The sequence below is a fragment of the Hyposmocoma kahamanoa genome, unplaced genomic scaffold (assembly GCF_003589595.1).
Source record: "Hyposmocoma kahamanoa isolate Upper Pololo Valley unplaced genomic scaffold, ASM358959v1 93, whole genome shotgun sequence".
In the NCBI taxonomy this organism is placed as follows: domain Eukaryota; kingdom Metazoa; phylum Arthropoda; class Insecta; order Lepidoptera; family Cosmopterigidae; genus Hyposmocoma; species Hyposmocoma kahamanoa.
The window spans coordinates 14,561,077-14,587,352 of NW_020654810.1; the positions used below are offsets into that span (position 1 = coordinate 14,561,077).

General features: G+C 35.8%; 1 protein-coding gene across 3 annotated transcripts in view; it reads right to left on the minus strand.

Moving 5' to 3' along the window:
* LOC113237601 (phosphatase and actin regulator 4) overlaps nt 1-26,276 on the minus strand; it is a 54,784-nt gene that overhangs the window by 17,122 nt on the left and 11,386 nt on the right. For all 3 annotated transcript variants that reach the window (XM_026474179.1, XM_026474177.1, XM_026474178.1), the window contains exons 2-4: nt 20,873-21,040; nt 20,378-20,476; nt 18,195-18,398 (exon numbers count right to left, since the gene is read on the minus strand). In XM_026474179.1, the coding sequence (XP_026329964.1) occupies nt 18,195-18,398; nt 20,378-20,476; nt 20,873-21,040 (471 nt within the window). The remainder of the gene's footprint in view (nt 1-18,194; nt 18,399-20,377; nt 20,477-20,872; nt 21,041-26,276) is intronic.

Below are 26,276 nucleotides of genomic sequence, written 5' to 3' on the forward strand. Positions count from 1 at the left end.
TCAATAGGACGTTTATCTTGGAAAGCACATTGAACCTGGGGCCACTCCAGCGCACATGTTTTTAGATCTTGCTTTCTCCATACGTAAGTCCTCCTGCGGTTAGTCTGACTTATAACAGGTTCTTGCACAGTATCACAAATATGCTTTTCGCCTCGAACAGACACTTCTGCAGGCTGAAGTAATATGTTTCTGGGCAAGTTATTTAGCGTCACATTATCCTCTTCCCCCGAATCTTCATCAGTAGGGCAGTCGGGATCAACGGGGGGTGGTAGAATATATATTTCCCTGTCTCTGTAATCTTCATCATCATCATCGATGTTTTCTAAAGCATCTAATATCTCATGCGCTGCTAATGGTCTGCAAAGAAATTATTTTCCGTATTAGCCTACTGTCCTATATTTAGACCACCCCCTTTTATGACGATTTATTTCCACTATTCACCAAACATCAATCAATCGATAATTTTGATACGAAACAAAAGGTTCTATACTATATAAAAACTTTGTAAAATGAAATCTCAATGTGAATTATAATATTTTGTACGTACCTTTTATGAGACATATCTGCAACTTACTATTATTGTACACTTTTAGATGAAATATTTCAGAAAAAAACATACAACTAGCGTTTTTCAATTTTTACTACAATATTAATAAGATTCCTTGTTACGAATTGTTATAACTAATAAAAACCATATAAGTGGGTAGAGAGATATATTTTTTTAATCTTACCGACCTATATGTAGGACAGTAGGCTTATCTGGGTTAATATGAAACACATTCAGGATCTCTCTTGTCCATTACAATAGCAATCAATATGAGGTAAATACAAAAGTACAATTAAATTAGCAGAGCGCGTAAAGTAGGTCGATGAATATATTGCCTGCGAAAAATTGGAATTTGTCGACGATGAGTTGAAAAAAACATTTGCGACAGTGATGTGGAGCATGTGGGTGGCCGACGATGGGTGAGAAACGAGTATTGTACATGTTAAGGTAAATAGAACAAAGCACAGTCAACGTTTTTCATTTAAGTGTCATAAAACCAATCTCAAATGAACACAATACAATGTACCTATAGTTTTATTACCACGAACAGTTGAAAGCTTATATATAAATTAATAACTTTTGTCGGTTCCGTAGTCACAGAGTTTCTACAAAGATTACTGAATTTTTGTAAAACGCTTGTTCAAACATTGGGATACACGGGACCAGAGCCCGTTAAGAGTGCGAATCTATAAATGTTTATGAAACATACAACTGTAAGCAATTTTGCGAATATCAAACGACATGTCAGGAAGTTTATTACAATTACATCCATTTACCAAGTTTTGTTGAAATCGATTAACGCAAAATGCGTGAACTCCAATAAACCGGATTCACCTCTAATTTGCCACCCTTAGAGATGGAATATTTTCGGTCAATTTGAATGGGCCCACTACTGAGATACCTCCTTTTCAACAAAAGAAAAAGAATCATCGGTTTACACATGTCGGAGTAACATACACAAAAAAAAATACAGTCGAATTGAAAACCTCCTTTTTTAGAAATCGGTTAATGGTTAAAAAATGCGATACGTGTTAGGCTCATAACACGTGTTGGTGTCACGGATTGATGGTAATAGTTTCGAACGTAAACACTTCTCTAGATTGTTATTGCGATGGAAAACCAACGTGATTCATTCATTACGTTTGTTTAGCTAATGGATATTTTCCGTTTTCAACGCTTGAGTAGTCGTTAACACTGTACGAAATAATAATAACTTTTAAATAAAAAAATAAAATAAAAAAAAAATAACTTTTTTTTTCCTATTGAACAAAATTTCAATAATTTCAACACTATAGAAGCCACACATGTCGAGGTAGGTATCTGGAAGACGTGTAAGTAAATCAATTCTAAAGAAAACTTCGCAGTTGGTGCGCGCAGTAAATCGATCTGATTTTAAATCCAAACGCCGAACCGACCTAATTAATTTCGAGATTTATTTCGAAAACATAGTGAATCGAACATAGTCGTTTGCCAGAAATAACTCAAGTGTCTCAATCGTCATCCTTGCCCTAGAAACTGTGTAGCCGGGAATAAAAAGTTACTATGAAACCAAACACTCGGTAATAAAAAAGACATCAAAGTTAAATTAAGTGACGAAAAGACAAATTGGAAACGGAATTTAGTCCCATTTATTTAAATTCGTTTCGGAACCGTCGTCAACTAGAATTCTTACTTTTTAGTCATACCGTGCGTAATTACATTTAATGTTTTTTTCTAGTAATAGAAATTATATGTGTTTGTTTAGTTTTGAAGCAGCTGTTAACACCAATAAATTAGATCTTTCTTACGAGACAAGACAAGACAAGGCCCACATTAACGGAAAAGATTAATAAGGACTGCCACAATTTGCTATAGATGCTGAAGTCTACGTGTCCTGAATACAGTGAAGCACTATTCAGCGGCTCTACAATAGTGGAAACAAGATAAACCAATAGCCACGAGCATAAAGGCTATTCGCTGATTTATCTGTATTCACGGTTGAATAAATTTGTTGTGAAGTAGAAAGCGGATAAAACAAATACGTAATAGTAAAAGCATTCGTGACAGGGAGAGAAGTAGTGTGAACAACGGCAGATCGGTGCAGCGGAAGTTCTGGGCGAGTGGCACAAGACAGGTCAAGGGCGACGCGCAATCCGCGTGGACGCGTCTTGTGCATAAACCGAATAATAGACCATCATGTATGCCATTATTTCAACGTTTCGTAAATGTAACAACTTTAAATAGGAAAATATTTTTATAATATTTAAATATTATTAAAATATTTTCGTATTTAAAGTTGTTACATTATTAAGTTAATACAGTTGGTACACATTAAAAGTAGGTATTTTCAGTGAATTTCAACACACCAAATCTTATTTGTCTGCTAAAAATTTCTCGCAAGGCTGACTAACACCGGATGGTAGCAATTATTCTGTAGAATGTGGTGATTGACGTTCATGAAGGCAATTAAAATGGCGTAGTGTGTACGACAGCGGCGGCAGTGCCGGGTACATAGGCAGCACGCCGCAAATAGTAGCGCAAGGCCGCGCGACGGCGCTTGCGCTGCTTCTGTAGTTTATCGAAATCGACGCGCGCGTCGCTTCAGCGCCTTCCGCACAAACATCCGCATCTTCTTTGACGCATCTCAATCTAAATATAAAGACACCAATTGACCTGATTGATTTGTTTATCCAAACTTTAGGCATTTTCAGAAATTTACGTTAGCCAAAGATATCTAAGTAGAAGCTTACGCGGTTCGAGTTTCCTTAATTTACTCGCACGTGACCTAAAAGCTATTATAATTCAAATACCTATGAAACTTTGGTAAATTCATATCCAACAAACGCCAACCGTCGTTCAAAAACTTTTCCACTTCAATCCTACGAATAAAATAATCTATCTGAAATACACTTTTTCATTTGCTAGAAACCTCTGTTCTCCCGGGGCGAAAGGGTAATACAGGACTCAAAATCACATTGAAGAAGAGACGGTCGTCTCAAGAGACGTCTAAGAACGTTACAAAGCATGTAAAATACTAACGAAGTTAAGAACTTTCCCACAAGGGGAGTCTGTGGGCTAATAATCGTGAATAATTTGTAGTTTACGCACGTTTTAAATGCAACATGATGGTTATGAGGTAGGCAGCGTTACATTATGCTAAAGGATGAGCGGCGGACTAAGCGTTATAATCCATGCCGCACCTTGGGAACCGCCCGACATTGCTGAATTTGTTACCGAAATAAATGGGATTTTAAATGATTTATTGTTTCTTCCCTTTGCAGTAGTAACAAATACGTTTTATTAAGGGCTCTTGGAAACGCTACATATTTGATTTTATGCCTTTTCTAATCTTAGTAAACCTGCTCGTCACCTGGTATAAAATTAAGTTTTTGTTTTGATAGAAAAAAAGTTATCAGTCGATAATGCAGAAAGTTCCAAATATTACATATAAGATATGTTGGCAGCTTTTTGTAATAACCTTTGTTTTTCGTTCGTTCTTCACAGCTTTTTTCCTTTTTAGGAATGTGTCAATGTTACACATGCCACACGAACCTTAAACTTTATTACCAAAACGAGTAATTGAGCATCAGAGGCAATTAAAATAAGTACAGCATGTAACGGGTAACCAAGACAAAAATATAGAGAAAAAATTAGTAATTTTCGCAAAAGTTTTTACATACATATTCTTATATATAGTTTATACTCAAGATCGAGAAAATATTAATTATACGTTAAAAATCTTTCTCAAAGTAAAGGGATACAAGAAAACTGTTTCAAAATCAACAAAGTTTATACATTCAATATTAGCAATTCAAGCAACACATCCGAAATATTAAGGACTGTTTGTTGACTTTAAAAAGTTTAAAAGAGTTCTAAATTGTAACCCAATAGTTAAATGAAATATATAGGTATTTCTGTTTTCAGTGATCACTGAAACAAGATTTGATGTAGATAAAATTCAAGATACACGTAAAATGGAAAACATATCAAATGGGTCAAACAAGAAAAGGAGCAAATAGACCAGAGTAAGCCATCAATTGATATTAAGCGCGAAGAGGTGAGGCGCACAATCATGAATAACTTATGAGCTTTCCGAAAACTGTTGGCCGAAAAGAAACTTTCTGTTAGATAAAACAAGGTGATCGTCATTAGATCAACAGCTCCAAAGATATTAAATAACTTACAAGAGTAGAGACATTGTAATCAAAAATTATAGAGATGAGATGTGTGAGAGCGGTGATGAAAGCGTGACATTGACATTGAGGCGCGCGACGCGGCGAGGGCGATGCCCATGGCTGCAGCGTGCAGCCGATGGGGTGCATGGTGCGGCGAGTGCAGCTGTACCGTGTGAGCGTGCGAACAGCGAAAGGTTCGGCGCGTGGCGCGGGATGGGCGACTTGCGGCGCACGTAGTAATGGTCGTGGCGCTGCGGTGGCGGCGGAGGCACGAAGGGCGGCGGCGGCGGCAGGCGCGCCGGCCTGCGCCTCGCGCCGCCCGCGAACGCGTCCATAGCGGCGAGCGTGCCGACGTCGCTCATGCTCGCGGCGCGCTCGCTGGAAGACTGCGGCCGGTTCACGATCGTTACGCCGCCCGCAGCCCGCACCGCGCGCGCTCTTCGATCGCCGCCCGCCCTCCGCGCTTGTCGCCCGCCCACGCGCCGACTTGCTTTGTTTTGAATTTTTAATTTATCGCCATTCATCTAGCACTCATGCAACGTGTAGCGAGAAAACTTGTAGCCACGAAATTTGCAAAGTTCGCTGACCTTTTATTCACTAAGCTATCTAGTCTGGAATTCTTTCACCCGAATAAATATTTAATATTATCTACTAAACATTACATGAGATAACAACATCTTGAGCAACCCGTGCTGGTCATGAAACAACCCCCGACGGAAACAAGGACCAATGACCTCGCTCGTCCGTTCATCATCGATATAATGTGAAGGACGTATTGAGAAATGTGTCGGATATCTAGGCACCTATTAAACAAATAAAATTTAGTTATCTCTCAAATTCTTATACAATACAGTGAAAGAATAAAACAGCTGTTATTAGCAATGAAAGATTATTCTAAAATCTTACTAAGCAAGAAAAGTTCCATTTGCCAGATTTTGTTCTTTGAAAAGGTTTGACGTTTTAATTAGGGTTCTGAATGTTTGTACGCGTTACACAAAATATTTTTGTACAAAAATGTCAGCAGATGGTTTGAACCTACACAAATGTTAACTGTTGGTTGGCTCGAAGTTCATTATTTTTAATGACGAGTTAAAAACAAAGCACTTGTTAAGATTAAAAACGTTCGTTCTCTGTAGAATAAGAGTTATACTAAGATATAAATAGAAAGTAATTTTGAAATTTTGTACTTCTATATCTAATAGACCTCTATCAACAGCGAAAAATTTAAAATTGTTTTTCCTTTCAAAGTAATGAACTAATTCTTTAGTTACAATCAATCATCAATCCCCATTCGTTTAATTTAATAGCACTAAAGAATGGTGTTAAAAACAACCTCAAGTGTGACATCGTCTCAAAACAAAACGACCAAGAGTATCTTAAATCGTCATAAACAGAACCGTCGTTTATCAATTTCCCTAGCTCTATATACTAATTTGAACTTTTATGGTTACCCGTGTATTCGGTTTAAATGAAAATGTTAGAAAAATGACATTATTATCAACACAGATAAACAGACGATGCGAGTGGTTAGAGATACTTGTGGATACTTTAATTTTTGTAACAATGCTCGACCTTACCCAAATTCATGAAAATTATAAACTATCGTGTTTCATATTGCCTTAATCATCAATTGACCTGCCTTTCCAAAATACTTACGTTACACTTCTTTGCAAATACATACATTGAAACAATAACAATTCTCAAAGAAACTCAAAATCACGTGATCATTTTTTAACTCTTTATTTATTTAGGGGCTTTGATCATTATTGAACATGTCAGCCCTATTACAAAAACGATTTATAAAACACTGCATAAAATCCAGACAGATAAATCAAAACACTACCTAACCAATAATGTATACAAAATATTTCTTTCTTTGTGCAAATGTTCGTGCCCTGATAGGTTCCGTCCGAACGCACTCCATGTGCAAATGATGTATATCCTCAGGAATTCAACACACTTCGCAATTCGGTGAATTCACCCTCCGCATCAAATATTTTCCCACGACGTCTTATCGAAATACTCTTTCCAACAAAAATAGAACTTACTCTTATAGTTTGCGACCACTTCAGGGAAGTCAGGCACAATGTCAACCTCGGGCCCATCTGGAGCAGCCGCAACGGCTAAACGGTCCGCCTCTTCATTCTCTAATAAACCTATGACGGCACCGACTGTAACCTCAAGCATCTCCCACTAGTCGTAACATAATAGTACCGTCGTTGTTTCCGATTTCCATAACGCAAGTGCATTAGCTACTTACTTTGGGATCAGAGCAACGTATGTGGTGTTGTATAATATTTACAAATTTGTTCTAAAATTTTATAAGATAATAAGACATACCATTTGCCATAAGTACAACGAGGTATATGTTAAATGGCACACTTAGAATCAGTCAATACTACAACATTTTAACAAATTATGGTCTCCTCGTACGACAACGCGTCGCCCCTATCTTATGATCGCACTTAGAGCCATCAGTAAATATTTTAAACCAACCGAATACTTTTCTTGCAATTCTAAAGTTACGTCCATACGAAGAATATCACTATTATAAGTGCGTTTCGCATGAGAAATACATTCCAAAGTGTAGGATAATACATTATCTAACTGAATTTTTGACACCCAAACACTTATTTTAAACATAGGCAAAGGGTACGAAGAGAATACGTGCTCCTTGGAAACTTCCGCGCTTACTACACCCAACAACGGCTTCTTTTTTTTCATATTCCAGTAGTTACGCCGACTTGCTAACTCACGAATCATATTAGCTGTTAAACTACTGCCGCCGGAAAGTGCTTTTAAATAAAGCTTAGTTGCCAAAAACTGTCTTCTAATATGTAACGGCTGTACACAAAGTTCACTCTTCATTATACAAGTAGGAGTTGTTCTAATAAAACCTCCTCCCACCCTCATGGCCTGATTTTCAACCTTTTCTCGCTTGAAAACGTGCGTTTTAGCAGTATTGATATATAAATAACAGGCGTAATCCATTCTACTACGTATTAAAGAAACGTATAGCCGACTGAGGTGCTTAGGATGAACTCCCTATGAGACATCAGCTAAGACTTTTCACCACAGTCAGACAGTCCACCTCGTAATAGGACTTTTACCTTCCTCGTCTAGTAAATGAGATGTCTCTCGCTCAAAAAGCTCATAAATATTTACAAAACAAGGATCCAACTGCTAAGCCCTCAAGAAAAGTAACGACCTTCTCGGCAGAGACATTATTATACGCACCTTCTATGTTAAAAAAGCGTGCCATGGTAGGCATATTCTTGGAAAACCCAACTTGAGTATAAAAAACTAGACGAGCTAAGAAATCTGCGCATGACTGCGCTCTCCTAAAGCCTGTGTTGTCCGGAGATAAGATCTCATTTTTCTCTACAAACCACTCTAGTCGTCTTACCAACATAGAGTGAATATCTAAGAAAACCCGAAAAAGACTGACATAATTAAAGAAAACATTTTTCCAGGGCTAGCGCAGGCTGTACGTGGGCAACGCAAAAGCGTCCCCGTCCCACGCAAAATACTGCTTATTCTCCCATCTGCAGTATATGACGTCATTGAGTACATGGAGGTAGCAAGTGCAGTGCGTTGACTCACTTATTTATTATTCCACTCGTGTGAACGTGAGCTAACACATATTTCGTGAGCTTATACAAAATTGTAAACGTTATCTACATAATGTAAATTCTGTATTGCGACGAAATTTCAGCAACATCTTTGTTGTGACCGTAACAAAGGAATTCAGCTTGTCGTGTGGTCAAATATGTCTAATATAGAAATTGCGGTTTTGGTCAGACCGTGACCTTTTCCTGATGTTGTCTTTCACCGACGCCTTACACCTCTTCGTACAAAAATAATTACTAAACTACGTCAAATTGTTACACAAAACAAAATCTAAATGCCATCCCTATAAAAGCAAAATTACACTACATTATGTTAGTTCGAAGCAGTGCAATATTTATTACCAACAAAATAATACGTTTTAATACTTTTCAATGCATAAGACGCAGTATAGGTATAATAAAAGAACCGTTTTTAGTAGCTAGAGGTCCTTGTGAAAAAGTTCGTCCAGGGAAGTACTGTCACCTTACCTATTTCTCCCGCCACGCAGTAATGTGAGAATTATTAATTAAAACTAGTTTGGAAGGGTAAGGTTTTTTAACCGACTTAAAAAAAAGAGAGGTATGTTACGCGATTACTTCGGCATTGGTGAACGGATTTTGATGATTATTTTTTGTTGGAAAGAGAGTACTTCAGTGTTGGTCCCATTTAAATTCAAAGATAATATTCCGCCTAAGAGCGCCAGACTAGGGGATGAATCCGGTTTCGCACACTTTCCGGGAACCGATTTCAATGAAACTTGGCAAATAGATGTAATTCCGCCAACTTTTGAGGTCGGTTTTTTAAAATAAAATAGTCATATAATACAAAGTGACGAGATGAACAAGTCGTGCGACTGGTGGTAAGCGACACGCCTATCCATAACGTTGCAGGGCCACTCAGAGCTTTAAATTGCAAAGATTTTAGGGGCACTGCTACTGCGCCCGTCACCTTGAGCATAATTTGACAACTCCCATGTGCTTGTAATTTCATCAGCACATTTGCCTTTCCAACCCGAAAAGCAGTAATGCTCACATTACTGCATGGCGGCAGAAATAGGTAATAAGGTGGCAGTACTTACCTGGACGAACTCTTTCACAAGGAGCTCTATTTCTACTAAGAGTGCTGGTGAAATTACACGTACATGGGACTTGTCAACTTGCCTCAGGGTTACGGGTGCACTTGCAGTGCTCCTTAGAACTTTGTGATTTAAAACTCTAAGTGACCCTGCAACTGTTATGAACAAACGTGTCGCTTAATTTCATCGCAAAATTTAAAAAAGAACACGAGGAAAAACTAGTAGATACGCGTCACCTGCACTGTCATGTCATGTTGTCCTGTAATATTTCAAGTATTGTTATAATACTTTCATCTTAAAAGTTTACTAACATGGATTCTAATTTTAACAAAACATTGTTTTGAACTCAACAAATAATTCCTTTGAATATCGAATTTTTATTCGCTACCTATATAAATAACTATACACAGTCACTGAGGAAATAATCGTACAGATGTCACAAAGTCATGCGTTATGAATTTTCGTTCTTTTCATAAGGAAAATTTTGGACGGAAAAATCCTCAAAGGTAAAACATTTTGTTAAGCATATAAATTTAGTTACAATTAAATTATCGTGTCCTTAGGTTTTCGCGATTGTTATACATTTGAAATGAAACCATTTTTTTCGACTCTAAAACGTTAATACTTGGTTTTTCAAACAAGCCAACGTTTCGGGCCCTATACAAGTCCCATGGTCACGGTTGACTGAGTTGTAGTTATGTCTAATATTAATGCACACCACTCTATATTGCAAAATAGTTAAAAGTTGTGAATTTAAACACCTTATTTTTAATTTACCAAAGAACATTCCGAGCAGAGGCAGTAGAGCTATTTTTGACAGAGTACGTCAAGGGCAGTACGATATGGTAGCCATATCGTTTCTGCCCCCAAGCAATAATGCTCACATTACTGCGTTTCGGTTTTGAAGCGTTTGGGTACTGGTCTACTTGTCAACTTTATGTCTCAGGATTACGGGCGCAGCGGCGGTGCCCCTCAGATCTTTGCGATCTAAAGCTCTGTGTGGCACAGCAACTGTTATGGATAGGCGTGTCGCTTACCACCTAAAACATTTAAATTTACACTACAAACGTTTTGTAAAATATTTTATTATTATTATTATTATTATTATTATTATTATTATATATTAATATTTTGTTATTAGCTTTCTTAGGATTTCGCGATTGTTATACGTAGGAAATGAAACTATTTTTCCGAATTTCAATCGCATATACAGGCTGGAACAGAACGACCGACAAAGCCGAAAACTGTGAAGAGTCTTAAATATGTACTTAATCATTGTACTGAAAGTTTTTTTGCTGTAAGTGTAATAGTATCAGAGTTATTCAATGATAAAGATTTGCGTGTGACCGGCACACCCAGGAATGTGTCTAGAATGTCTGCAAGAGTAAACGGGACGTGAACAAATCGAACATCCTATTAATTTAAAGTAATTTCAATGTTTTTTTTTAATTACTAAAGTGTAACTATTAAAGTGAGAACACTTTTATTTCTTCTGCGAGTGCTAATGACACGAACGCCGCCTGTTTGGGCAGTAGATGTACTAACACGATTAATTCGCTTAGGGTTGTAGCACCGCCAAATTATATATTAGAAATTATAAATTAGAAAGTAAACAATATCAATTTTGGTGAAGAAAAGAAAATGATGTTGAAGTTGGTATTATGTGGCAAAATTTATTTAAATCTACAGAATAAATAAAAAACATTTTTCATTGTTGTTTCTCACTATCGGATAAATTATTTTTCCATGCATAAATTGTATTTCTAAACGACTTCTTAATTAACAACTAAATTTAAATCTATGAACGAAGTCACGGGCGCCTTCGTTCATATATATAAATAGTTTAAAGTTAAGTTAGGTTAGTCATATATTTAATATAAACAGTTAAAAGTTAGGAAGCATACTATGCTATACTACGTTCAATTAGTGTAGCCTCTTAATATAATCAGAACTCTAGAAATGAGCTTATTACTTAGCTTCCAACAAATATGACAAACATAACGCAATCTGACTATTGTAAGAATTGAATTATAGAAAATATTATTACTAAGTAACTAGGCGTGGTTATCAAAATTAAACAACTAGGAACCGACATACTAAGCAAGAGGTTAGACAAAAATATAGTGTCATTTTAATGCTTGAGAATAAGTAAAAAAATAATATGTTTAAGTCTTCACGCAAATAGACGCTAGACGTGGAGTTGCGGAAACCAGCCCGTGACGTCATATCATATTAAGTCTATATATGAACGTATTCATTTTTTAATTTAGCTGTTTAAGAAAAAGAAAAATGAAGGTAAATAAAAGTGGTTTTAGTTGAAATAGACAGTTTTGTAACTTGTTGTTGGCTTTAGTAGTGCAATCGACGATGATGTATGTAACGCACCTCTCAAACAGGCGCACCCCATGATGTATCCCATCACAGAGACGCGCGGCGCAGGCGCAGGCGGCACGCGCCTGCCGCGGGGCGACGCTCGCGACACCGCGAACGCGATCATCCACCGCCCTCAACTCTTCTTGCCATCATTCTCTACCCCACACGCCCACAGCTCATGCACCAACGACCGCCATTCCGGCATTGCATCTTCTCAAGCAGTACATAATTTACAAACTATACTAACTTCAATACTATATTGTCTCGAACCACAACAGTCAAGAAGGCACTATTTTACCGTCTGAGGTCTTTTCATATCAAAATCAATATTTCACTGAATTTACATAAATTTATTGCTTTTCATTTAACTAGTCGAATGAAACCTAACTCCGACAAGCGTAAATTTTCAATAGAACCATATTTTTTGTACTTTAATTAAGACTTACTCCCGGCCCGGGCCGGAAATAAATTTAAATTAATATTAAAGTGTATCATTTGCATATTCTAAGCGGAGTGTGTGACAATAATGTTGCAGCGGGCGCGATCGCGTGCTACCGGCCGGTGCGGATCGATATCGCCGCAACTTCGCGCCTCGCGGCCCGCTACCATAAGTAAAACACGTCGATACAGGTGAAACACCACACTGTATTCACTTCATAAATATCATATTCGACCTTTATAGTACATACCTCGTTTTTATAACTTGCACTAAATATAGCTTGATAAAACAATTAGCGCTAAAACAACTCAGTATGTAGAGTCGTCTGATTCGTTTGCACGAAAACGTTGTTGAAGCTTTCGTTTATAATTACTTGTTAATTATTAACGTAAAATTGCGAAAGTAAACACAGCACACATTTGCAGCGGCCAAGAAATGTCGTCCAGATTACTGGCATCGAAAATGAAAACTATATCGTTAAACGTTGGTCGCCGAGATCCCAGAGGGGAATGAATGGTTCAAAGGTTAGACGATTGGGGTAATAAATAGGGAAGTGAGTATTGAGAGAGTGGGTGATTTGACAGGTGGTTATATGAGTGCGGGCGGGCGTCGTTCCAGTGAGCGGTGAGGTTAGGGCAGCGCGAGTCGCTTGCGGCAGGTCGGGCCGACGGGCCGGCGGCAGACGCGGGCGGGCCAGCACTGAGGCGCGCGCCGGAGGCCTCGCCCCGCCCGCGCCTCTCACGTCCCCGCCGCCCTGCACTGACAGCCGACACAGAATACCTATATTATCGTCAGTCGATCTAGATTCCCACGACCACCCCTTGCCCCTTGACTAGACCGGAGCGAGTTCGAATTTTGCTTTATACACCCTTCTCTTTTCGGTCGACCGTGTTTTTAATCACGAATAGTGTTCCCAAAGGACCAATTTCGCTGTAAATAGTGAGCCATAGCATTGTATTAATATGTTACAGTTATTATAATAACGATCTACTTTTAGCAATAAATAAAAAGTTAATTAGGTTAAGTCTATTTAATTAACCCTTGCACTTTGATGTTCCGATACCTATAATAATATTTTTTCGTGTAAAGTACTGCTTTAAGTAACATAATTAGAAAAAACAAAAGCATTCAAAACACAATCAATCAATCAATCCTGTCACTGTAATTTCAAGGACGTCACTATTTCCTGTAAAAATTATTAATGTGGAGCGGTCTTAAATGTTCACTTCCAAGTCCCAATGGCGACGAGCATTGTTAATCAATTATGGTTGATTAATGGTTGAGTGGCGACGCGAGAGCGAGCCGGGCGCTATCTAGTGGCCGGCGAGAACGGTCAAGACACAAACACTAATGTAGTCCATCAGGTCAACACTCAATATCCTACAGGCTACATTAATAGAACCTTTATTCTGCAGAAGCATGCTGTTCGAAAAATGTACAAAAGTATAAACCGGGTCCTAGACAATATTCGAGAGTTTAACGAAATTAACATTGTTACACTAGCGTCATGTTACGTTTATGAAAATTGTATTTATGTATTAAGGTAGAGTAATAATGTTTTCGTAAAATATAATGATAAAAAATATTACAAGGAACAAACATACATTAGCTATCATTAGTAGTCTCCGCAAACGTACAAATTGTACGAGGCAATGTGTATATTTCTATAATCAAATAAATATCTGCCGATATTCGAAATTTTTTTTTTTACGAAATATTAAACTATTGTGACACAATATGATTTGTGATAATCATATAAAATCTAAAAAAAGGTTATAATATTTCTGTTTAGATTTTACGAGTTGTTTCTTCCTATGAAAATTTTAAAAAGTACTGTAAATAACATATCGACGTTGGAAAGCTAAAACATCTAACGTGCATTTAGAAAATAGATAGTTATGAGAGCGATTTATAGTAACTTTTTAAAGGAAAAAAATCGTAACTATATTTTATTTGTTATATGGAAAAGCGGAATCTTTCTAGTTTCCATAATACAAATAAAATTAGAGTTCCTTTTTTTAAAAAAAAATACTTTAAATCGCTCTTCTGTAATATTATCCAAATGCAGGTTAGACGTTTTATCTTTGCAGTGTCGATATGTTTACAAAAAGCAGCTACTAGAGTTTCTTATTCATCTTCACGATGTTTAATCAATTTGACGATTCAAATTGAAATTCGTTTACTCCGGAAGTAAACATATTTTGAATTTATTATACAAGACGCCGTCAATTACCTCCCATCTATCAAACTCCACATATCGCACCGCGTTGTACACTATCATTGTAATCATAATCACAACTGACTGCACAACTAGTTACAAATACATTTGGAAATCATTAACCGAAAAATGTAAGCCTTTTCTGTCTAATTAAGAACAGCTCAACGATAATGAGCACAGTTACTCGGTCATACATATAAGATAAAACGCAAAGAGCATTAACGACGGGGTAAATTAAGGTCAATGAACGCTTTACTTAAGACGTGTCAAAACTGAAAATCTAAACGATTATAAATATTAAAAGTACAGAAATAGAAAAAAAAATATTACTAGATTTATTCAGATATCTAAGCATCACTGCTTATTTAATCGTTGGCTTACCTGATCTTATCTTATAATTAAATATTATATATTATCATTAGAAGGCCTATTGTAATCGCGTAGTCCTCAGATGTTGAATCATAGAATGTTTTGACATGGCCTATTTAATGTGTTTCATATTACAGACATATTATTACTATTAGGTACTAATGTGTTCCGTTTTTTTAGTTTTTTTTGAGGTTTACGTAATATTGCATGTCACATATAAAATGTACGTTATGCGATAACTCACGGACAACTAACGGCATTTGTGAACCGATCTGGCCATTCTTTTTTATTAGAAAGAGGGTACCTCAGCAATGGTCCCATTTAAACTTGACGAAAATATTCCACCTCTAAGGGTGGCAAACTAGGGGATGAATCCGTTTTCTGGTAACCGACCTCAATAAAAATTGTCAAATAGATGTAATTCCACGAACTTATGAGGTCGGTTTTTTTTAGTACTCTGTACTGAGATTGTATTATTTCATATTTCACTATTTACTTTGTTTCGCTGGGTTTAAGATAGATTTAAATAAATAAATAAAATCATTACGTTACTGCGTAAAAGTAAAAAGGTCTATAAATAAATTTTTACGTATTTGCTTAATGTGAATAGTGAGAACGTCAAAGTACAATTAAGAGACGGCGTAAGCTTTATAGCTGCAGATACAACATCTAGTAAACTACGAATTTACTACAGAAAGAAAAAATTGCAATCTGATGGCAAGTAGAATAAACAAATCATTTATGCCAAAGTAAATAAAGAGTATGCGCCAATAATTGAAAATGAATTCCGAATTTCGAAAGTTTGTTTTTTTCGGTATTTAGATTAAGTAATACTGCGCAGTAGCTACTGCTAGCTGTGGTGCCGGTATACGATTGAAGTGTTTACCGCTACAGTAAAACAAATTCAATCGAAAGGTGTTACATCGCAACTATAAAATTAAATATCGCCAGTTTTATAAAAGATCGACTCGAATCTTTATTGCAAATTTTAATACAATAACTAAAATCGACGGCCTCAATTGTTTTATCAGTTTCCAATTATATTAGCTGTCATGTTTCTACTACAACTAATACTGTTTACTATCACTATGATCACTACCTACAGATAGAACGTTTAATGTTACTGATAAGACCAATCGCACAAAAGTTGCGGAACAATAAAAATTAAATTATTTATTGAAATGATAAGAGATAACAAGCGTTTTTAGCGGAAAATTTGACGACAGTGATTATTTGAGTACTAATTACGGTAAAGTGTAAACTGGAAATTAAGCAACTGATAGGTACACGTCAAGAGCAAGTCAAGCTTGACATCTAAGATTATAGTACCGTAACTAAACGATAAAAAACATTATGATGAGACTTCGGTGTCTGTCTGTCCGTAAAGATGGACAAGGGTCGTGGTTGTTTTTCTTAAAATAGCAATCATTACTACTATTGGTATTCACTTAAAATACGACACATTTACAGAACTTAATAGTACGGATATTGCCTAAAGGTAAAAGTAATATTTTTATTTTATAGCAATCTGTAGATATGAGCGCCCACTAGTTTAAAAGGAGTATTATTTGAAAGGACTTTCCTTGCACATTTGAAAATTATTTTTCTTTTAATTTCGTGTTGCATAGTTTTTGAGTTAAATTTGAAGAAAAAGATTATTGACCTAACTATCAGAAGAATTTTCTTTTTGTTTTGTAAATACTGATTTGTAAATACTGAATTTCAAATAATAAAAAATAAAAAAATCAGTTATTGAAATTTCATTTTACTTTTATTTTATAGAAAAAATATAAAACGAAATTTCAAACATTTCAAATCATAAAAAAAATTACTATGGCGATATAACGTGCGTTTCACATAAGACCTTAACTCTCGTAATAAGGAATTCTCGGATCGCAACTCTATTCGCACTATACAAGTTTATTATTTTATGTTTTTAATTGTTAACCATTTGCTCTCTGTACGTCCAGATCCCACCCCAGTTCTCATATCCCACGTTTATTGAATAAATAAAAATCATATTGGAAACCTATACACGACTAGTCATGTCATAGTTATATATCATATCTCTATATAGCACACGGATACCTGCGTGGCACAATATTGAATACAAAACAAGTTAAAAAAGATTACGTTTCAATACGTCGAACACCGATAAGAGGCTATAATATGACACACACTTCACATTGCACCTATTGTTCAATCACAAACAAATATAGGGTAGAAAATAAAAAAAAACAATTGTACACACCAAAACAGAATTAAAAAATTACACAATTTATAAAGTGAAATAAAAGTATGGATAAATTCTTGTTTTGTAATGGCAATATAAAAACCAAAATGATGGATTTTGAACGAAGCGGGAAGACGCCATGCTTTTATAGGAGATTACGAGGCTACAGTGCTCTACAGTTTGTAACTCAAAAGGTTAAATATAAATAAATTGTAAAGTGGCAATTGTAAAATTGTACCAACAATTGTAAAGTGTCGTACATAAATAAATGGAGTACAGTCCCCCTTTGTAATTTCATTTCGAGAAAAAATTCAAGACCCAGATGTTGAGCTTACAATGTAATTTTACCATTAATGTGGTCCCTAGCCCCGCAACCTGTATTGCAATATTATTGTCACCGCAACGTAGCAAGAGAGCAAGGTTATATGTTTCTATGTCAATGTGAATAGTCGTTTTATATGAGTGTTAACACACATATACGTTCATGGTCAAATATAAGCATCTAATAATATAGGTACATAAAGCTGCTCGATTCAGAAATATAAACAGGAACATAATATCGTTGAAATTAAAATAATTTGTTTCTTATTGTAAACTTTAGTTTTCCAACGTTTAATGTATTGATTACGTTTCGTTACATATTGACATTTTCTTTCACTAACACGTTCATTGCTGGTTCAAACAAATGTATCTTCATTAGTGACAGATTCCAGACAGGTTCACACAGATTCCATTGTTATTACTCGAAACAAACTCAAATTCTGGACTCCGTGTAACAATATTAGTTGATTTTGCTTATACGATGCCACAAGAGACAATGTTAATGTGGGCCTGTGAAAGCAGGATGAGAAGGTTTTAGAGTCGCTTCTCGGTAGAACCAATTGTGAAACTAACTCTCCTAAATTTAGTCAGGATTTGGGTGCTTTAAGTCGTAGTCGATTCCATTGCTCTAGTACTAATAGTACAGACAATTTCCTAATTTGTGACCAGGCAATTGGTGTAGGTCTCTGGCACTGTAATTATAAATAGCAATAATAATACTAATTGCGTGTTTTTTTGCAATCGAGCGCACGTTTCCTTATACAATTTTAATTCTATTTATATCTTGACGCTGCTATACGCCAGTGATGTGTAAATAAGGCACTTTCCGTAATGATTAACGTTTAAATGTACTCACCAATGACGTTATTGTTCTGGTGGTGGTGATGGGCGGCGGCTGCGGCAGCAACGGCGGCAGCGAGAGCCGCCTGCTGCTGCGCCAACTGTGAAGCCAGCTGTGCCTGCAACGCCGCGTGCATCGACGCCAGCCCCCGGTCTCCGCTTGGCCCGATAGGACCCGGTTCGCCCCGCGCCTCTTCGCCGGGTGGAGACACCTCCTCATCTGTTATCATTATGGTTAAAACTTGAAGGGAAAACGCTGTAGTAAGGGCTTCTGCTAAGCGAATTGCAAATTTGAAAACACATCACGATAATTATAATGTAAAATGACTCGACTTTATCTTTATTTATTTTATTTGTTTTTTTATTTACGGACAGCCAGTGGTACATACAATAAATCTAGGGAATAATGAAGACTTAAAAATACATTCAATTCTAATTGCACTGCCTGTAGGTGCCACAACATGCAAAGAAAACAAAAAGAAAATTTAAGCAATGACAGAGGGTACAAATGAAATATAAACAAAAAAAATATTCTAATTAATTTTAAGTAAAGATATATAATAGATATATAGAATAAAATAAACATTATGAGTTACGCCCAGATGGATTCATTCGTATTTTAGATTTAAAAATATGGAGCGAATCGTTGAACACATCTATTGTTTGATCAAGCGCGTTAAAGTTTCTTGACAATCTAGCGATAGCGGAGTGACACTTAAGGTTGGTCCTAGAAGGCGGCGGATGGAGTAGTGCGACCGAGTGACGAGGCACCCGACTTGGGACGCGGATTTTAAATAATTGTAAAAGAGGAGGGCAATCTATTTCGTTTCTCAGGGTTTTGTACGTGAAAACCAGGTTTAACATACGTCTGCGGTCAGTTAAACTCTCCATTTTGAAATGCCCTAGTTTATCTAAATAGGTTGGGAGTTCATTAAGCTTTCTACATGTGTTTGTAAGATGCCACAAGAATCTCTTCTGTATACGTTCCATCCGTAACTGCATAGTGTGGCGACCACACAATACTGCAATATTCTAGAGTACTTCTTACATATGCGTTGTAAACAGTTAATTTCGTACTGGGATTTTTTAAAACTTTACCATTTCTCATGATGAAACCAAGCAGTTTGGAAGATTTGGGTATTATTTTATCGAGATGTGGTAGAAATGAAAGAAATAAAAAAATAGAAAAATCCTGCATCTTATTGTAGTACAAACCATCGATAATCATGCACAAAACGCCATGAGATAATATTACAAGTTATATACACTTCTACCGTATTATTTAACAACACTTCAAACTATAAAATGCTTAATGCGAACTACGTAACCTGAATCAACATCGTCTTAAACAAATTCGTAATTGTTAATATAATATTCAGGCAAGGAAAATAACATCACAAAAAACCTTACTTTCCTTGTAACATAATATGAGTAACATAAACATGTTAAAACTGCATGTACTTTTGGTTTTTATTTAGAAAAGTTGCCTCATGTGAAAAAAAAAAATTTGAAACACGTTATGATAACGATAAAGTGGAATAAGAGGTCAATAGCATCTTCCGCTTTATTGTCGTGCTAACTATCAATAAACGTACATGATGTGTCATGAGCATAAGACTAAAGTTTTTATACGATCAATTGCTTTCCAGCCAATAAAATTCACCCAGGCAAGACGATTTGCTATCTTTTGTCCCTTTACAAGTTTACTAGGGCGCGCAATTTATATCAATTCTGAGGTATAGGTAGTTTACTACAAAAGTAGCTATTTTCGTTGTATTTAATTAATAAGTAGAATGTTATAAGGCTATTAATAAAGGTAAGTCACAAAAAAAAGGTTAGTTTATTCCAATAATGTGAAGTCATTATAGAACAATCTCAGAACGGTAGAAACTGTAATATTTCCACTTTGTTACTCAAGACTTACACGTGTAACTGTGAAATATACACAAAATATAAGTCACCAACATAAAACGTGTAGACGTGTACCCTAGATAGTATTGCAGAGGTGTACTCGATAAGTTACTCTTTTGATATTGACATTTTATTTGCTCGACTAATAAAAAAGAAAAACTGAAATTCACTCATTATCAACGCTCATTAACAATACTTTGGAATAATTGTAGAAGTATTAAAATTACCTGTCGTTTTGTTATTATCTTGATAAAGGGAAGTAGCATTATGAAATGGTAGACTACTTACTGCCTTCGGGTACAGGAGTAACTGGACTCTCCGGTAAAAGGATGCCTTTCTGCACTAACTCATCTCTATTCGCTCGGACGGATATCTTCCTCTCTAACGCTGCAAAACAAGAACGATTTAATTTAAGACTCTGCCGAAAACACCGTAAAAGTATTTAAGAAAGTGAAATTTTAGTTTTTGTTGAATTTGTTTCAAGCAAAATGCACATGCGAGCGAAACAAATTGTTTTTACATCTTCTCGGTCACGAACGACAATATTGAGGTTTTGTACTAACCATAGACTGTGGTCGGTTAAGCTCGTTTAAAGATCTTTATATGGATAATGTAACCAGTGACCAAAATTCCAAGTAGTAAGTGCTAACTGTAACATGGGTTAGATTTAACTACCAATTCACTCATGATTTTTTAAATCTGATTCCCGAGAAACGAGAACGAAGCGTGTGATCAATTCTTTAAAAATGTTTTCTATGTGGTGGTTTTTTTTGTTATACTCACTTCTAGAAGCTGCTTCAAACTTTTCTGATTTCTTTTTCCGTTTCCATTTCCAAGGTTTGAATAATCTGCCGAAAGCGGAGAACTTTGACTTAGGTCGCTCCGCCGGCGGTGTCCGCGCACCCGAGCTGAGACTGTTCGTTCGTACCGCCGAACCATTTTGTTTCTTGGCTATAACCAATAACAGATAGAACGTTTATATCTATTGAAGTTCAGTATACTACAATTTGTAACATAACAGGAAGGGACTGATGCGGGTCTAACTGTGATGTCATAATTCTGACAGAGTGCTGGTTAGATAAATATAGAAATTTACCACCCATGCCAGGCCATAATATACCCAGATCTAAGGAAAATTACAACCAACATGACGGTATAATGGTTTATGCTAGGAATAATTTAAATATCTCAGTAGAAGAACCAATATATTAGACTGCAATCGGCTCCTAATCAAAATTGGATCACACATAGCAATATTAGTTTTGTACAGACCCCCTTCTTTTAGAAATACCTACCAAAATTTTTACTGACTCACTTAACGGTACGTTTCAACTTTTATCATCTTTTAAAAATGTAGTATTAATTCAACTTGAGCGTAAATCATTTCTAAAATCAATATAAATAAACTTGAAGAAGATTTATGCAACATTGACTTTAACCCAGGTTGTAATACTGATGACGCGGATTTCTGTATGTCCTACTTAGTAAAAAATGCGATCAATATTAAGTAATAATAATAATAATTTATTTTATTTTCTCTCAACATACAAGGTGAATAGTTTAAACAAAAGATGCTTACTGACTAATGAGTTTAATATTAAACCTTATTTGCGAGAGACTGGTGCCTGAGATAGGCATAAAAATACCTGTAATACAGGTAAAGGTAAAGGTCATGCGATTAAATAATAAAAATTAGAACATCAAGCCTTGGATTACACCTCGCTGTATGCGACATAGGGATAAACTACATATGTAGGTTAAATATAGTACAGGTAATTTAATATTACAAGCATCGTATAAAAGAACTGAAGAACTTTAAAAAGTTAAAAATAGTTACGATGAAAAGGAATTGGACAAAGCTGGTACAGACAATACAAAAGTTTGGAAATATATAAAAAAATGTAACATATACATCGAAACGGCATGAATCATCTTCAGGATTATTGAAAGCCCATTCATCTGAGCTGATATCTGCTAACTTCGCAAATGATTTTTTCGTTAACGCAGGTAAAAATGTAGCATAAAAAATTTTAACTTCGTCGCTTTCTCCACCACAAAACACTCAATCCACCTGTAGCAAGTCTCTGGGATCATTTGTACTATTAGATATGGACGAAAGTGAGGTTGAAAGAATAATTTTGAGCCTAAAAGACGATAGTGCTCCTGGTCATGATAACATATCAAACAAAATACTAAAACAATTCAGGCACATCCTACTTTCACCGATTACATTCATTTTACAATTATCTATAACAAAAGGAATATTTCCTATGTGCTTAAAAAAGCTGTTGTTTTCCCGGTACATAAATCTGGTAACAATCAAATAACGAATTATAGATCTATTTCGTTACTGCCAGCAATATCTAAAATATTAGAAAAACTCATAAATAATAGACTTGTATTTGTAGAAACATTCCCTATTATCTAAAACACAGTTCGGTTTTAGATCCGAATTATCGACATCTGACGCTGTGCATCATCTTACGGATTTTTAGCAAGGGAATTTGACAATGGTAATAAAACAGTGGGGATATTTCTGGACCTCGCGAAAGCTAAAAAGCGAAGATACAGTTTATATACCCATCCTATTGCAGAAGCTTGAATCCTTAAGTATAAGAGCTATACAGCTAAAATTACTTGCAGATTATCTGAAGAAGCGCTTCCAATATGTCAAAATAGGTCACGTTTTCAGATCTGATCTCAAGAGTACTGCATTTGGAATTCCCCAAGGAAGTATTCTAGGCCTCACTCTGTTTCTGATCTACATTAATGACCTTTGTAATCTAGAAGTAGAAGGTAGGAAGATCATCTTATATGCTGATGATACTGCTCTGCTTTTTTCTGCTAACTCTGATAAGGAAGTCCAAGAGTATGCACAGCAAGGTTTCAATGTCGTAAATAACTGGCTCCAGCAACATTTACTAACACTAAACACGGACAAAAACTAATTTCATGCAGTTCTATATGCGAAAACCAAAGTCTGCTATAACTAGCATAAGACTATATGCTCACCATTGTAAGGAGACTACTAACAACCTGTGTAAGTGTCCAGACATTGCTATTACTAACAAAGTAAAGTATTTAGGTGTTATAATAGAAAATTATCTCTCTTTTAAGCACCATATCGAAGCACTAAGCGGTCGAATCCGTAAGCTAATGTATGTGTTTAAAAAACTACGCGCTTTTGCTGATTTTAAAACAATCAGGCAAGTTTATTATTCCATATGTCAATCAATTATTACATATTGCATTTCATCTTGGGGTGGTATTGCTAAAACTTCATTACCAATCGTTGAGAGAGCCCAACGACCGGTTTTAAAGGTTTCTATCTTCCGTCCTTTCCTTTACCCCACTGACCTTCTGTATAAGTCGTGTAAGGTACTAACTGTAAAGCAATAATTTATTTAGTCCACAATTGTCAAAGAGCACGTTGCACTCCCATATAGTACTGAAAACACTAACGATGGAAAGATATTGTCTGCCCCAAAATTGTATCATCAAAGCATGTGTTCATTCCATTGACTTACGTTCATTCCCAGATTTTTTGTGTTTCTTGGACCATTTTTGTACAATAAATTAAACTCCTAATTCGCCATATATCATTTTTGTTACATAAAGGAACTACACTCTACAAGAATTCCTTCAAAATATGTCCTACGACGATACAGAGAATTTATTAATTATGCCAAAATAAATGTTGTCTAATTTAAGCGTATAGGTATGATTTGCATTTTATTGTTTAGTTATTATTTCTTTGTTTATAATTTAATAATATATTCACCTATATAATTAGTACATTTTACCTGAAATACAGGATTCTCCTAGTTCAGGTATATGTGTTATATTTTACATTGATTCGTATAATTAGTCTTTAGTTATTCCTTTGTACAGTAAGTTATACGATAAACAATTTATTTATTTATTTATAACATATGTACGTAGTTGTCAACAATATTGTGTAAGGAATGTATTTCTTTCCTTACACAGTAGGTTTCCGTAGGTCTTTTTTTATAACTTTTGGAGTTTGAATCTGTACTGAATGTAATATCTGCTATGAAAATTGATCACAGTAAAACCATGCATGTGACCCTATGGCCATAACTACTTAAGGACAACGAACAAGCTGTCGATTTCACTAATAAAATAATTTAAATCTGATTGGTACTAATTTCAATTATCGTTCCTTGAAACTTATCCACAAAAAACAGTGTATATATATAACCGTAATAAGTAAAAACAAATGTAATTTATTAATTTGTAATTTATGTTTATAAAGTAATTATGTAAAGAATTATAAGTATTTATTGGTCCCTTTGGTACCAAATTACCAGTAGACTATTAACGCTGCAATAATGTCCTTGACCTTTTAGGTCCGCAGTATATTTTTGCGTATGATTACTGAAAAATCGTGATGATATGAGACCATAGATTTAGCATTATGTTAATATTAAATCTATGTGTGAGACTTGTTACGCACATTCATGTCATGCAAGAAAAAATAGACTGGACCGTGCGAGTTAAAATTAGATAGTAGGTAATGTAATAACAAATATTCATCTTTTCTACTTTGATTTATACGCGCAAGAGTTAACTTGCAAACGAGTGATAAGAATATAGCAAAACAAAATGCAGAGACAAACCCGCGTCAATACAGATAATAGATACCAGCAACATCGGTGTCCAATAGACTCACATACGTCGACACAATCAATGGCCTCATTGCATTGAGAAGCCATTGTTGAGAGCTGCCCGTGACTGTCACAATGCTAACGGGAACTATAGGCGTGCCTTATTCCAACGTCACATAATAGAGTATATAAAACTTTACTTATGAGGTAGAGTCCTAATTTTGTGGGTCCTATAATACCGCACATCTGCGACACCATTTTGAGTCTCAGGAACCACTGTATATATCTTAGATCTGATTGCGACTAGATTAAATAGATACTAGTTACAAAATTGTAGAATTTCGTTAACGTATTCAGTTCTAAGCTAAGAATGTTGGTGACGGAATATCCCGATGGACAGTAAAATAACTAAACGATTTTTTTGTGACTATGCGATTACACTAAATTACGATTTGTTAACTTGCTAGTTACAATTTAATACTTGGTTATAAAGACGCTTGGACAAGAAGAGCCTCATCAACTATCTTTTTGGTGTGATTAACACCACTGCTTGATAAGATTCGACTCGTGTTTCTTATCCGCAATACCGAGAACTTTTAGGAAACAAATTGCTGGCTTTGTGGGCGGAGAAGTTAATACAGTCTGTCGAGTTCACTAGATAATTCACGAGTAACCGGATAGAAGGATCACAAGAAAGCTAAGTCCCATTATGGCATGCATAAAATAAATCACGACCGAGTCATTGTTATTCAAAAAGGCACCAAACTGTGGGTCGAAATTTGTACTTTAGTTGAATCTTCGAATTACGACATTTTGTTTCGATTACTGAGATCCGTGTAGCAACAGATTTAATACCAACTTATGGTTGCATTTACATGCAATAAATATCTTAAGTAATAGTACAAGTCGTTTGCTTTCGGGCTATATTTTTTTATTAAGGTAATTTTTATATCTACCATGTTAGGTCTAATAACACGAGAGACATCGTTGTATTTATCCAGCAAGAGACGCTCTTCTCACTCATTTGCGTCTTGAAATGTGCGATCGAGAAGAATATTTATAGGTACATACTCCCTCTGATAGTCGAATCATATTCATTAGCGATTGAAACTTTCAATTTCTACACATCCCGTTTTATTAAAAAAAATATTAAAAATGATACGAAGTGCACAGGGTTAATGCAACTAAACAATACAACTAACAACAACAATACAATTAACTGCCTCCGTGGCCGAACGGTTACCATGCCGGACTGCCACGCAGAGGTTCCAGGTTCGATTCCCGGGCCGGGAGAAATAGTTGTATGGCCTACAATTATTTCTCTCGTAAGTTTGGGTGTAATTTGTGGTTGTCTATGTGTGTGTCCATGGCACCCGCGACACAGGGTTTCCCTAGTGCGGGGCTATGTTGAGTGTATGCGTCATTTATTATATTATTATTAAAGTAGGTACAGTACATGAATATTTAAGATACTATACATTTTTCGTTAGTCTTAGGGGTGACGTCCTAACAAATGCTGATAAGAAAACCTAATTTTGTTTAAACTTCCACGATGTCGT